At 39.9% G+C, this 15,855-nt stretch overlaps 1 protein-coding gene across 7 annotated transcripts in view; it reads left to right on the forward strand.

Moving 5' to 3' along the window:
* LOC105477381 (family with sequence similarity 47 member E) overlaps positions 1 to 15,655 on the forward strand; it is a 32,639-nt gene extending 16,984 nt beyond the window's left edge. Inside the window, exons 4-9 of one of the 7 annotated variants that reach the window (XR_011621244.1) lie at positions 1,265 to 1,418; positions 4,195 to 4,395; positions 10,743 to 10,884; positions 11,572 to 11,759; positions 12,899 to 12,976; positions 15,096 to 15,655. Coding sequence is in view for 4 of the 7 variants with exons in the window: in XM_071093522.1 (XP_070949623.1) it covers positions 1,265 to 1,418; positions 4,195 to 4,395; positions 10,743 to 10,865 (478 nt within the window). In the remaining 3 variants the exon portion in view is untranslated. Of the gene's footprint in view, positions 1 to 1,264; positions 1,419 to 4,194; positions 4,396 to 4,837; positions 6,095 to 9,835; positions 9,905 to 10,742; positions 10,885 to 11,571; positions 12,875 to 12,898; positions 14,087 to 15,095 lie in introns of those variants that run through there. The other 6 variants (XR_011621245.1, XR_011621243.1, XM_071093522.1 and 3 more) reach the window with 6 other exon arrangements.
* Positions 15,656 to 15,855: the final 200 nt, after the last annotated feature.

The raw sequence follows: 15,855 nt of genomic DNA on the forward strand, positions 1-15,855 counted from the left end.
GCTAATTGAGAGAAGCCAGACACAAAAGACTACATGTTGCATGGTTCCATTCAGATGAAATATCCGGTATAGACAAATCTACAGAGACAGAAAGGTAGGTTAGTTGTTGCCAGGAAGGAACAAGGGAAGTGGGGAAATGGTGAGTGATTATTAATGGCTACAGGGTTTCTTTCAGGGCAATAAAAGTGTTCTGGAATAAGATAGTGGTGGTGGTTGCACAACTTTGTGAATATAAAAGGGTACTCTCAAACACTTTTGAAGTGGTACATTTTATGAATTTCATGGTGGATGAATTATATTTCAATTTTTATAAAGAAGCTATTGATGGTGATGAAGGGTGGCTGATTTGATATGTCCAGAGTTACATTTTGAAATGACTGCTTGGGCTGCAGTGTAGGGAATGGATTGGGGGTTGAAGGTTGGGGGAGCCATAGGAGTTGATGATGCCGAGACACTAGCATTTTGCTGCAGTCCAGAGGGAAGGAGACAGTTACAATCTGCCAGACTTTAACTGAGCTGGATTTTAGGAATGATAGAGAAGTCAAGGATGACTCCTACTTGTCAAGGTTACCTGAGGCTTTGGTAGACTTCAAGCACAGTAATTTGGGCTTTTACCCAGTACATGTTTTAATAAATGGTACTCAAAATTTTAAAAATCAACTTATAATGGTAAAATGCTATATAAGTTTTAATTATTATAACTAATCATGATATACTTGTCTTTATGATATTGGTAATGAGAATGTGCTCTTTGAAAAATTAAAATATAATTTGTATGTGAGCTTGCAAGAGACTGTCAGAAATACTTGCTTTGGACGGGCATGGTGGCTCACGCCTGTAATCCCAGCACTTTGGGAGGCCAAGGCGGGCGGATCACGAGGTCAGGAGATCGAGACCATCCTGGCTAACAAGGTGAAACCCCATTTCTACTAAAAATACAGAAAATTAGCCGGGCGTGGTAGTGGGCACCTGTGGTCTCAGCTACTCGGGAGGCTGAGGCAGGAGAATGGTGTGAACCTGGGAGGCGGAGCTTGCAGTGAGCCGCCACTGCACTCAAGCCTGGGCACCGCGCCACTCCAGCCACTGCCCTCCAGCCTGGGTGGCAGAACAAGACTCCGTCTCAAAAACAAAAAACAAAAACAAAACAAAGCAAAACAACCAAATACTTGCTTTATGATTTCCTTTTGCCTCCAAAACTGTTTGAAATCCATTTGGATTCATTGTGTCTCATATTGTAATTCTTTAATGATCTTATTATCTTTAGTTCCAAGCAGACTTCTGTGTCAAATGCAAGCCAATGGCTTTATGAAGAAAAGCCACATAAAATGGATTTGCTCCATGAAAACGGTCCTCGTCCTGGTCTTCAGGAAAATGTTCACAGAGCAGTTAATGACTTCTGCAACTGGGTTACTACTTTTGTAAGTTAGTGGTAATACTTAAACCTACTTTTAAATGTCAAGCTCAAAGTTGCTTTTATTAAAAAACAGTATTGAATAAAATCTAAGTCAAATCCTCAAAATCATAAAGGAATCATTTTCTTCTATTATACATAAATAGAAATATTTCTGGTATATGAAATTTCTGGAAAGTTTGCAAACTTGTGGCTAATTTGGATGTTTATGTTCACATCTCACATCATTGCAGTTGTTTCATATTTTTATTTTCCATTTTAATGTCAGGACTTTCTTTTCTCTCTTTCACTCCTTAAACTCATTTTTCTCAGTTAGATTTATCTAGAAGTACTCTGGCAGGTACTCCTTGATTATAACCTTCACACAAAAATGTTCTAACATGCCAGGCACAGTGGCTTATGCCTGTAATCCCAGGACTTTTGGAGACTGAGGTGGGTGGATCGCTTGAGCTCAGGAGTTTAATACCAGCCTGGGCAATATGGCAAAACCTTGTCTCTCTTGTATTTTTGTAAAAAATATGAAAGTTAGGCCGGGTGCAGTGGCTCACGCCTGTAATCCTAGCACTTTGGGAGTCCAAGGTGGGTGGATCATGAGGTCAGGAGTTCAAGATCAGCCTGACCAACATGGTGAAACCCCGTCTCTACTAAAAATACAAAAAAATTAGCCGGGTGTGGTGGCGTGCACCTGTAATCCCAACTACTCAGGAGGCTGAGGCAGGAGAATTGTTTGAACCCGGAGGCAGAGGTTGCAGAGAGCAGAGATTGCACCACTGCACTCCAGCCTGGGCAACAGGGTGAGACTCCGTCTTAAAAAAATAAAAATAAATAAATAAAAATTAGCTAGCCATGGTGGTGTGCCCCTCCCACACAGGAGGCTGAGGTGGGAGGATTGCTAGAGCCTGGGAAATCGAGGCTGCAGTGAGCTCTCATCATGCCACTGTACTCCAGCATGGGCAACAAAGCAAGACCCTGTCTCAAAAAAAAAAAAAAAAAAAAAACTGACATAAACAGACTTTTGACTCAGTTATCAAGGTCTTCCCTTGTGCTCCTTCCAAGACCTATATAGTCACCTATTCCTGTTCCTGAGTCTCTGTAGATGTCTAAATACCTGATGCTTTTCTCGGATTTAAGGTCTTTAGGATTTGCATTACATGTCCCCACCCCATCTTTTGAGTGTTAGTTTTAGTCAATGTATTTTTTTAGTACTTTTAAACATCAAGCTGCTTACTTCATTGGCAAGTGACTGAAATATAATTCAGATTGGTTTAAGAGAGAAAAGGAAAGCATCCAGATATAGTAGGAACTTCAGGCACAGCTTGATCCAGGTGCTGAAATATTTTTAGATGTTGTTCCTATCTCTTGGTTCTTGCAAGATGGACTTCTTTCTCAATCAATATTTCCCCAAGAAATGGCAAAAGTCGTCACTAAAATTTCCAAGCTTATATCCTACAAGCGAGCAACCTAAGTGTGAAGACAGCAGTGCTTTTCCATTAGGGAAAAGTCCAGGGATTACTCTCACTGGACTAACTTGGGGCACGTGCTTGTGCTTGAACTAACCATTATGATTAAGGAGATGGAATATGCTTATTGGCTAGGCCAGGACGCACACCTAACCCTGAAGCCAAGAGTGGGGGTGTCCAGCCCAACTGCAACAGAGTGAGAGTGAGGGACAGAGACTCCTCAGATGGTGACTGGAGCGGGGATGCTGGACGAAGCAGACGACGCCCAGTATGCCTGGTATCCAAATCACTGCTTGTCCATAATCTGTTCAGAGTGGACTGCCTGATTTCCAGAGTCCACTTCTCCTATTCCTGCTGCTGGAGGCAATTCCTGTCTCAAGGCAAGAAACTTAAGGAATCTTAGAATAAGAGCTTAGCTTCTCTGGTAACTGCCTTTAGTTTCAGACCCTGTGACCAAGCTCCCATCTTTACTGACATCCCACGAGCTAGGTCCCTGTCTCATCACCCTGCGGGATTTTCTTCACAGCACTGGCTTGTGCTTTTCCTTCCATTCTGTTTGTTTATTTTTCACCTCATTGATTCTGCTTGCTTTATTTCTGCTTCATTATTACTTTAGCTTCCTTTTGCCTGTACTTGTTCCTTTATGTCCCTGACTCTGTTTCATGACTCCTCTCTATAAATTTTACTCCAGTCACAGTGCCAGCTGCTGGTGACTTCGTTCTCTGTGTTTTCCAGTTTCTATTCTCCAGTGTGAGATTCTATGGAGTCTAAGATCTTTTAGCCTTGAGCAATATCATAGGTAAACGCTCAGCATACAGATTAACTACTCTTAATGTGCCCATCTCTACTCCCACCAGCTGTAGCTGAGGGAAGGAAATGGTGAAGGTTGTTCTGTGTACAGAATGCGGCTGACTGAAACCACCTCCTTCAGCAGGAGCTGTGAACCTGGCAGCTTCCCTTATACAGAGTTATGGGCAGAGAAAACACTGCCATATCTACACAAGTCTGGAAAATACTTCTAGAGATGCCGCCACTATAAAGTGCTGAAGAAGTTTGCTATCGATCAAACTGAATTTCCCTCAGGCTCATGATTTTCCTCAGGGACTCACTGCTTCTTGCAAAGTCCTAAGCTGTCTTTTAATGACAAAGCCCTCCAAATCCCCAACACTTCTTGTCTTCGATAAATGCTGACTGAGCATTTTCCACCTCTCCCCAAGCTACCTCTTTCCCCAGCAATGGCCAACTACCTCCCTTAGATTAAAGAAGAAAGCAAGGAGCATTTCACCGATTGCCCTCAATTCATGCAATGTGATATTCTTCCAGGAAATTTCAGACATTGATGAAGAGTTCATCTTGAAACAGTTTGACATTGACTATGAGACCAAACCAAGCCATGATGCGCTCCACACGATGAAGCCAAATCAGGTTGCTCTGGAGCTAAAGCGTAGTGTGGGGCTCAGTAAACTGCAGGAGCCAACGTTCTTCCAGAAAACAGGCTATGAGAGGAAACTCCAGAAACCACAGGTAATTGCAGAAGGGGACCAGTCCGAAAATCAAAGAAAATTAAGTTGTATTGAAGTCTTAAAGTTCTTGAATTCTGGTGTGTCATGGGTACTGGTTTTTTAAAGTAGAATTCTTGAATTTTTTTCTTGATTAATATTTATTAAACAAATGCATGTTTAATACCTATAATAAAGTCAGTTATACAAATGAGGCATATCATTTGGGATTATTTTTAATACCTGAATAGTCATTTTCAGAGATAATTTGTTAGGTGTTTTATATGTTGAAATACTAAAAGTCAGTAGAAATATACATGAATGGTTCTTATCGCAAGAGCAAAATGCTGCAATTAATTATTGTGAATGCTGTTAATAGTATGTCCAAAGAATTCTTGAATTTTTGCTGGAGTCTTGTTGACCACAAACCATCATTCTTGACCACATGCTTGCCTAATGATTAACAGGTTTCCTCAGCACCAAGTTTCTGTAAAGATGGAAGAACAAGGTAACAGAAAGGAGAAATAACATGCCATATTCCAAAGGGAAGTACTATGGGCCCCTAAACTACTATTTACTTTTCTACACAGTGTGTCACTGCAAATATATATACACAAGTCAAGTTATGTGAGTCAATAACAGATTTAAGTGCCTAAGTTGGAGGGGAGAGCCCTTCCCTGAAAGTGAAAAACAATATTTTATCTCTAATTGTCTTCTGCCTTTTACACATAAACTTCGATATTATACTTCCAATATTTGGGACATATTAATTTTGTCCTTCACAGTTGAACACATTTGCCAACCTATTTTGACACACATTATGTTTCTATCCTTGACCCTATTGCATAAGGTTTATGAAAACTATGCATTTCATCATGAATATCAGCACTTTTATTTTTCCATTTTCCTTTCATCTTTCTAAAAGGTAAAATGCAAAATGGTATTAGACAGGTAAGTTATGTCCATCACACCTGAGGCCTGAACCACTGCTTGTCCTGATTCTGGGCTGAATAAAATTGCTCAATTCCCTGTATGTAGAAATAATTATGCAAACACTGCTTTATAAACCATGGAAGTTATTGCCAAAGTTGAACCTTTGACTGGCAAATGGAGGGTCACTATACAAAAGTTGAAACTATATTTCCACATAGTATCTTTTTTCTTCTGACTAGAAGACTTCTTTTAACATTCCTTCCAGTGTGGATCTGCTGGTGATGAATTCTTTCAGCTTTTGTATGTCTGCAGACACCTTGTTCTGCCTCATTTAAAAAGATTCAGTGGTCACCTGTTGTCTGTTATCTGTAGGGGTTATGTTTCAAGATCCTCCAGTAGATGCTGAAACTTTGGATAGTACTAACTCCTATATATACTGTTTTTTGATCTGATAACAGGCGGTTACTGAGTGACTAAGGGTGGGTAGTGTGTACAGTGTGGATACTCTGGACAAAGAGATGATCATATCCCTGGAGGAATGGAACAAGGATGGCTTGAGATTTCATCATGCTACTGAGAATGGCACACAATTTAAAACTTATGAATTGTTTATTTCTAGAATTTTCCATTTAATACTTCAGACCATGGTTGACCACAGGTAACTGAAAATGTAGAAAGCAAAATCATGGATAAGGAGGAATTTTGTATTTTGTGGGAAAAGAATTCTAGTTCAAAGTTAATTCACAGTTTTAAAATTTTCAGTAAAGATATTGCTTTCCTGTCTTCTTGGTTGTACTGTTTCTAGGAGAAATCTTACAACATCCTCATCTTTGTTTTTTTGGGATGTGCTTTTTCCTTGGATGCTTTTAATATTTTCTCTTTGTCACTGGTTTTGAGCATTTTGATTATCATAAACCTTGGTGTATCTTTCTTCGTGTTTCATGTACTTGTGGCTTGTTGAGCCTCTTGGATTTGTGGGCCTGTAGTTTTCATTAAATTTGGAAAATTTTGGACTATATTTCTTTAAACTTTTTTTGTTGTTGTTTTTCAGTCCCTTCCCAGAACTCTGATTACCTGTAATTAGGCCACTTGAAGTTGTTTTACAGTTCACCACTGCTCTGGTGAGCTTTTAAAATTCTCTTTTCTTTTTGTGTTTCTATGGCTATGTCTTTAAATTCTCTATTTTTTCCCCCTGCAATGTCTAATCTTTCGTTAATCCCATCTAGTATTTTTTAGAATCTCATATGTTACAATTTTTATCTCTAAAAGTTTAGCTTAAGTCTCTTTAATTTATATCTTCCATGTCTCAACTTCACCTTTTGCGCATAAAAAACATAGTTATAACAATTGCTGTGATGTCATTGTTTATGGATTCTAACATCTGCATCAGTTCTGTGTCAGTTTCCATTAGGTGATTTGTCTCCTCATTGTGGGTCATACTTTCTTGCATCTCTGTGTGCCTGGTAGTCTTCGATGGATGCTAGGCAGTGTTACTTTTATCTTACTGGGTGTTGAGTATTTGTATTCCTATAAATATTCTTGAACTTTGTTCTGGGATGCAACCAAGTTACTTGGAAGTTTGATCCTTTTGAGTTTTGCTTTTAAGATTTGTTGGGGTTGGGTGCGGTGGTTTATGACCGTAATCCCAGCGTTTTGGGAGGCCAAGGCAGAAGTATCACTTGAAGCCAGGAGTTCGAGACCAGCTCGGGCAACATAGTGAGACCCCGTCTCTACAAAAAAAATTTAGAAATTAACTGCTTGTGGTGGCATGTACATGTAGTCCCAGCTACTTGGGAGGCTGAGGCAGAGGATTGCTTAAGCCTAGGAGTTCAAGGCTATAGTGAGCTATGATTGTGCCACTGTACTCCAGTCTGGGTGACAGAGTGAGATTTTTGTTTCTATTAAAAAAAAAATTTGTTGGGAAAGACCAAAGTAATATGGGGTAATTATTCCCTACTATTGAGGCAAGACCCTTCTGTGTGTTCTGCCTAGTGTCCTGTGGATCTTTAGGTTTTCCAGGAGGAAGAAGGCACTGTTCCTGGCCCTGTGAAAGTGCTGGACACTTTGCCCTCTTTTCCTTTTGGTTGGTTCTTTCCCTGACCGTGGGTAGTTTCCTCCCACACATGCACAAAGGGGTACCCTCTGAAATCTCCTGGAGTTCTCTCTCTGTGCAGCTCTTTCTTTTCTGGTACTCTGTGCTGCAAACTTTCTCTGCTTTGATCTGTCTGGACTCTTGGTCCTGTCATCTCAATTCAGAGAGTCCATTGGGCTCCTCCTGGGCTCTGCCTGAAGGCAGTGAGCTAGGGCAGTCGTGGGGCTTATCTTGTTTGTCCCTCAAAGATCACTATCCTTGGTTACCCCATGTCTTGTGTCTGGCATAGTATTAATTCATGTACTTTTTCTTGTTTTTTTGATTGTTGAAGGTGGCGGGGTAAATCTGGTCCCTATTCTGGAAGTCCTTGTCTTTATTTTCTGGGCGTCCCTGTCTTTATTTTCTGACTCCACAAACCCTCAGGCCTTCTAAACTGTGGTCTTTGGTGTATGAGCTTTCCTGCCACCTTAGCTTTGCTCATAGTATTCTCGATTCCTGGAGTGCCCTCCTCTCCATGTCCATAGGTTCTATCTTCCTTTAGACCCAGGAAATATGCTGATTTTTCCATGGAGCTTTTCTAGGTCCCTTGGTTGACATTAATTTGTTCTTACTTCTAATCTCTCACAGCAATCTGTGCCTCTATTTTATATATCTTTCTTTGCCCTCTATATTAATTGATCAATTTGTGTATGCATTTATTCAAAAACAGTAGTAGGTTTCTGAGCACCTACCACTATGTGTCCAAAAGTGCTGGGAACAAATGAAGCAAAAATGGAGGACTGCCTCCTGCACTTATGGAGATTACAGCCTAGTGGGGTCAACAGGTAAATGATTATAGCGAAATGATGTCATGTTGTGTTCAGGACATAGGAAGAGGTAATCAATTCCATCAAGCACGGAGTGAGGGCATGTTTACCAAGGTATCACAGAAGGAATTATGTTCATCTTGAGTCTGGAAAGATCACCAGTTACCCAACAACATAACATATTCCAGAATTGAAGTTCTTCAGTGTGGCAGTAATGTAGATTCCATTCCCCTCCTTCTCCCCTTTCTTCCCCAATCTGTTTTCTTCCCTCTTTCATTTCAGTGGTTCATATCTGAGGGCAATTTGCCCCCTTTCCCCCACCTCAGGGATATTTGGCAATATCTAGAGATGACATTTTTGGTTGTCACCACTTGGGGGATGCTATTAGAATCTAGTGGGTAGAAGCCAGGAATGCTGCTAAACATCCTATGATGCATGGGACACACACACACACAAACACACACAAACACACACACACACACAAACACACACACCACTCCCCTACATACAAAGGGTTCTCCAGTACCAAATGTCAATAGTGCCAAAGTTAAGAAACATGACTTTCATTCAGCAAATACTTATTAAGCACCCATTATGTCCTAAGTATTGTTTAGATGCCAGGGAGATGTAGCTGGGAATAATTTCCGAAGCTTATATTTTAGAGGACGAGAAGAGAGACAGACAAATGATCAGAAAATATATAGAATAGAAATGGTGATGAGGGTCATTAAGTAAAATGGAGCAGAGAAAGAAGGCAAAGAGTGTTGGGAGGGGGGATTCCTTTTTTTTTCTTTTTTTTTTTTTTTTTTGAGACAGAGGCTCACTCTGTCACCCAGGCTGGAGTGCAGTGGACTGATCCCAGCTCACTGCAACCTCCGCCTCCTGGGTTCAAGCGATTCTCCTGCCTCAGCCTCTAGAGTAGCTGGGACTACAGGCATGCGCCACCACGCCCAGCTAATTTTGTATATTTACTAGAGACAGGGTTTCACCATGTTAGCCAGGCTGATCTCGAACTCCCGACCTCAGATGATCCGCCCACCTTAGCCTCCCAAAGTGCTGGGATTACAGGCGTGAGCCACCGCGCCCGGCCTGGGGTTACCGTTTTTTAAATTGGATGGCCAGGGAAGATGCCACTGAAAAGATGACATGAAATAGGTAAAAGAGGAAGCCATGTGTGTGTCTTGGGGAAAAACATTACAGTAAAGGGAACAGTGTGTGTAGAGGCACTGAGGCAGAAGCATGACAGGGGTGCTCTGGAAATAGCAAGGCAGTCTGTATGCTCGGAGCGGAGAGATCACAATGCTGAATCTAGCGCTGGAAGAGATTTCCCTCCTGTCTACTCTGTCCCATTCTCTCTGTCTTAGAGCGTATCTGGCTTGACTCTAGAATGCCCCACACATTCCGCCACATAGTTTAAATGTGCATGAGAGGAGATAGGGCCAGAATCTTTGTGGTTTCATGTTTCTAACACCCAAGAGTTAGACCCCCTTTTGTGATGCTACAGTGAGGGTATTGCATTCACAGTATCAGTCTATGAACCAACAAGAGGTTCTCCTAACGTCCTTGATGCACTGCTGAGGAATGGGGGAAAGAAGGGAATGAGATACATTCATTTTCCTCTTTCTGTCTTCCAGTTAAAAAGGCAAGAGCTTGGCCGGGCGTGGTGGCTTACACCTGTAAGCCCAGCACTTTAGGAGGCCGAGGTGGGCAGATCACGAGGTCAGGAGATTGAGACCATCCTAGCTAACATGGTGAAACCCTGTATCTACTAAAAATACAAAAAATTAGCCAGGCGTGGTGGTGGGTGCCTGTAGTCCCAGCCACTTGGGAGGCTGAGGCAGGAGAATGGCGTAAACCTGCGAGGCGGAGCTTGCAGTGAGCCGAGATCACGCCACTGCACTCCAGCCTGGGCGATGGAGCGAGACTCTGTCTCAAAAAAAAAAAAAAAAAGAAAAAAAGAAAAAGAAGAAAAAGAAAGAAAGAAAGAAAAAAATAAATAAGGCAAAAGCTTGGTGTTAGCAGTTTGATAAAACAATATTGTAGCATGTGCAAGGCTGAGCACCGTGCTGGGTTCATACTATCTAATAACTTACTATTTTGATTGACTGAGTATTATTCAAGGTCTTTACCCTAGGGGAAAACATGTGATTTTTACATGATTTCTAGCTGCTTTACATACATTCTCTCCTTTAATCTTCACAACAGCCCTGTGGGGGTGTATACTATTGTTATCTCCATTTTACAGATGAAGAATTTATGTAATTTGATCATCTCACACCTACTGAGTGGGAGGAAAGCTGGATTTGAACCCTGGTCTGTCAAAATCCAAAGGCCGTGTTATTAACCACTGCATTATTTTTTAAATCATGAACTTTAATGTTTACTTTGTAAAATCAAAGCATGCTGAAACTTCACAAAATACTTTGGCAAGGGCCAACCTAAATTCCAAAGTAATGATCTTGCTCTCCTAAGCTGAGCTTTAGATGTTTGAAATGACAAACAAAAAATCAATGGCACTGGGAATTGTGTTACTCTCCATAGAATCCTTGTAAGCCAAAGTGGGTGAAGATGAGGTATGGAGCGTGGTATTTGAACCCCAAGTTGTGGAAAAAGCAAAGAGCAGACGAGCCTCTGGTTGACCCTGAGGTAAGAGGAGAATTTTAAAAAGGAGCTGCAGGAACAGGTATGTATTTATACTGAGATTCGATCATCTGAGCTTAAGATGACCACAGTGTGTCTGCCACCCTAGTACTGAACTAGACTCTGTGGCGTAATACAAAGGCTCCTGAAAGCCCTCCACCTTGCATATTGAATTCAGCAAGGAGAAAGCCAAGTCATGTTATGGAGAATATGTAATAAGCAAGACGTGGAATCTCCTAGCTTTGTGGTAGACATGACACCTCTACTCATGGTATTTCAACATTTTTGGAACAATTTATTCCAAGGATAATTGTTCAAAGGGCAGTGTGACTTGGTAGGACCACCTCAGTGCCCAGAATAGATGTGATGTCATGAGTTCTCTTTGGGTAACAAAATGTGAAGCTTGTTTCCTATCAGCTATGGGTGAATGTCAAAACATTCAAAATTTCAGCCAGGAAATTTCTTTTAGGCAATTCATTCGAGTTGCAGGATCTGTCTGAGAGGAAAGGGACAAAGGTTAAGCACTGTTTGATATTGCAAAGCAACAAACACAACAAGGATGTGCTCTAATTTTACTACAGATAAGCTGTGTGCCTGCTCATTTCTTGTGTAAAAGTAGCTAAAGGAAAGAAGATACTCATTATAGCCCTGGAAATTTGGAAATATTGATGAAACACTTGCATAGTACTCTAAATGAGGATATTTGCAAACCTCTTCTCTTTTTCAACAGACCCCAAACTTCTCCCAGATAACAGATGTGAAAACACTTTGAGAAAGCAAAATACAATACGAATTAGACTCATTATTCATCAGTAATCACTCATCAATTGTCTTCTTCAGATTGGAAAGCTGGGACAGGAAGGATGGTCATTTTAATCTTTTCCAGTACTGAATATAAATTCTTATTTTCAGTGTGAGGTATGACACAAATTTATGAGCACTACATGTTTATATAAATCTCAAAATTATGTAAATAATGTTTGGCAGAATTTCTTAGTATGGTTTTTGGAGAGCCTAAGTTTATGTGAATTTAATATATAACATAAAGCTATTCCAGTTACACTTTTATTATAAAAGGTAATATCATTTTCTCAAATATTTAAAAAGAAAAATAGCTACAAACTTTTGCTTTAAGGTGTCTAGAGTTCTCTTTTTAAAAACATATTCTTAATGACTAAGTCTTAAAGACTTCAAAAGTTTTACAAAACATATTTCATTTTGATGACAAATGCTATAAAGATGTTTTCCAAAATGGTTACAGTGAGCGAATGAAGTAGTAGTATTTAAATTTTGGAAATATAATTGATATAACTCATATAGTAAAAGATTGTTTATCAGGCAGTTTAGACACAGGAAGGATTCATAACAATGGAATTGTTCTATAATAATTTTTATAAAACACACCTTTTTAATGCCTGAGGAATGATTTACCTTATCAACTATAGGTGGTACCACTAGACTGTGGCACCCCAGTTTACAAGACACAGGCACTATGGGGTACTGGTAAGTACTATGACAACATGACTGTCTTTCTGGGGACTCATGAGTTTTGACTATTCTTGATAGATTTCGTTTGGAAGGTGAAATGATCTTAAAGTACTGAATTGCAATTATGTAAACTTATGCATCCAATTTTTAAATTAAAATAAATGTAAAGAAAAACTAAAAAGATGCATAAATATCACAGATGTTGGGACTGATCAAATCATTTTTGATTGTCATGTCCTTTGAAGTTAAGATCTATGATTTGTGGATATACTGTTAATCTTAACTAGGTTAGATTCCAGACATCATAGGTCAATAATTGTCTAATCGCTAAAATGTATTGCCCATCCTTAATACGGGGATAAGGAAAAGGGCAGGGGAAGGAGAGAAAGCTGGACGTCTTTAAAAGCCTTCATATTCATCAACTCAGGAACATTACACACATATTCAAAAACAAGAAGGATATGGATTAAAATGAGATACTTTATAAAGAGCTAAATGCTTTTAATGAGAACAAATGCGAGATCAAGCTTCTGATGGCGGACCCCTTTCTTCTGTGGGTACTCTTTTAGGAGGAGTTACTTGCAGACCTTCATGGAACAGTTGCCTTTAAGGATTTCATTCTAAGCAGGGGCTACAGGATGCCACGTGTGAGTAAAGGGTTACTTCAGAAGGCCCTGCTGAGGGGCTTCGTGGCTCACAGTTGTTGATGGGAAGAGGTTATGACCTTGACAAACCCAAATAGTTCTTTCACAGGCACATACCAAGACAGGCCCCTGGAAGAAAGGGCGTGCTTTTCCCCAGACAGGGACTCAGAGATAGGATATGGCATTTTGCCCTTTTTATTCTGCCTATTTGGTTTCTGCTACTGTCAGAGATACCATTTCCCTGCTGGTCTTTGACTTATCTTCCTTGGGTTTGGCCTCAATAGGTCTATGTGCAGGGCATGGACCTTGCAAATTCCAACTGTTACTCAACACCCTGAATTCTCTAGGATGTTTTCAAGTCTCCTTTACATCCTTGTCTAAGGACAGAGAGCTGTGGCTTGGGTTAGGACAAAATAGAGTTGGGATTTGCAATTTTATCATTGCACTATTAGCTCTGCCTCAAGTGGAAACGGGCTAAGGCAAAAGTTCACTTCCTGGGGAGCCTGGCCAGTGTCGTCTGCCTTTTTTTCCTTTATTCTTTTCTGCCTCCTGGTTTCCCCTTACTAACTTGTAAAGCTGGCCCCAGCATCTCCACACAATGTGGTCCCCCTTTGGACAATCACTTGTAACAGGGGTGGGGTGGGAGGTTGGCAGAAGGGAACATGGAGTGGGAGGGCCTGCTGCCTCAAGCAGTGTGCCCAGATCAGCCCTGTTACTGCAGCAGGAGACAAGATGGGCATCTAGGGCTGAAGTCATAGCTGATAATGTCATGCATTTGTCCACTGTCCTCTGTGTGCACGTACCTTGGGGTCTTTAGGGAACAGTGCAACTGAGATGGTCAGAAGTTCCTGGAAATGGGAGATTTGATTTCTGTTTTTCCAAGAGTGATAGAACTAACAATAGCTGATACTGCTATTAAATAAATGTAGGACCAAGTTCAGAATCAGACCAGTTTCAAAGTTAAATCAGGCAAGTCTAGAGCATGAGATGGAGATTTGAGATTGAGAAACTCCATTATAGAACTGGTTTGGAGGAACTCCTTTAGTTTGAACATCAATACTAGGTCTGCTAGATATATTTAATATACTTATACAAATAACTGCCTAATCTGTATATGAGGCTTGCATAACTATATTTATATATAATATATAAAATATAAAATATGCATATATAGCTTTAATGTTACATAATTATGTGTTTACATGTCCATATTAGATATATGAAGATGTACTTCTGTGGTATATGTGTGTGTATATATAAATCCTTATTTGCTGTTGATATTACTTTTTGTATCTTAACATTTTTAGTGGCAAACACATTTCTTTTTTTCATTTTGATGTGTCTCCTGTTGATTCAGTCCATGCTGTTGATGAACATTTAGTTCAGTTTTGGGCAAAAGGAAGCATGCCTGACACACTGGCTGTCCTCTTTTCAGTCACATTGACTAGAGAAATTATGCCCCTGGTCACAACAGAGTCCTCTGAGAACACCTGTCACTCAAAACCCTACAATACTTTGTCCCTTTATTCTTACATCCTATATTCTTATTTTATCAATAAGATTTCAACTGAAAGAGAGAAGGGACTCTATTACAGGGAATAAGATATATATGCATATACACACATAGAGTATATAAATATATATGTGTGTATACACAGTTATTTCTTACTTAAATCTATATGTGAACATTCTTTTTTTAACCTCCTCTATATATATACATTCACATATGTTATGTGAACATACACACTTACCTACACATTCCAGTATTTGCTGCTGGATTATCTACTTGATGCATCACCCACAGCCTCATTCCCTCTGCTACACAGATGGGTCCCAAGCCTTAGTAGCAGGGATGGGCAGCACAAGGCTATATTGAGCTGGGCTGGGCCAGACTTGGGCACAGAACAAGTGTGAATTCCATCTGAGTGTTTCTGATACTGTGTGACTACCTTCCAAAGACCAACATCTATCTTGGTCGGATTATTAACATGTGATTTTGCGTAGTGTAAGGATATATATTAGAGTGTGAAATTTTGAGTTGGGTTTGGTAGTGATTGTGGGGAGGACTGTACTGTACAAGTTTTGTTTGTCAGTCTAATGAAGGTTCTCTCATTTTTTTTAGTTCCTTGAGAATATGTATATTGGGAAGCAATGTAAACATGCATGTAATAAGACTCCTATAAAATGAACTCAAGCATAGAAGAATCATAGGAGAATGATTAGGCAGATTTTATTACTACATACTTGGCTTTTTCTCTGTCTCCTTTCAAAGATTAAACAGAATTTATGATGAGTGTCCCACTGTGGATGTTCAACTTTGACTTGGCAACATCTGTAAACGTAGTACCTGATGGTTATAAACATTTCTCAGTGGATTTCTGCTTCAGTTAATCAACATTTTGTATACTTTATCACCTATGAGATCAATATTCACATGTAATCTTCTCACATTTTTGTAGCACTGTGAATATTATATAGGTATATCAACTATTTGTAAAAATAAATAAAGCCATAAATAAAAACAGAATTACTCTATTGTTTTTTTCCCAGGTTCTTCCCCTGGTATTGAGTGAGTACCTCCTTTCCTTTTCCTTTACAATATAATTTTCTTTAATTTTGAATTAAATTTACTGAGATATTTTTTCCTTTTGTCGACATTGCGATGGGTGGATATTGTCTGTTTGGCCCCACTAAATCTTATGTTGCAGCTTGATCCCCAGTGTTGGAAGTGGGGACTGGTTTGAGGTGTTTCAGTCATGGGGGTGGATCCCTCATGAATGACTTGGTACCGTTCTCACAGGAGTGAGTGAATTCTCACTCTTGGTTCCTGTGAGAACTGGTTATTGTAAAGAGCTTGGCTCTTCCTCCTCTCTCTTGCTTAT

This window comes from Macaca nemestrina, chromosome 3 (assembly GCF_043159975.1).
Source record: "Macaca nemestrina isolate mMacNem1 chromosome 3, mMacNem.hap1, whole genome shotgun sequence".
In the NCBI taxonomy this organism is placed as follows: Eukaryota; Metazoa; Chordata; class Mammalia; order Primates; family Cercopithecidae; genus Macaca; species Macaca nemestrina.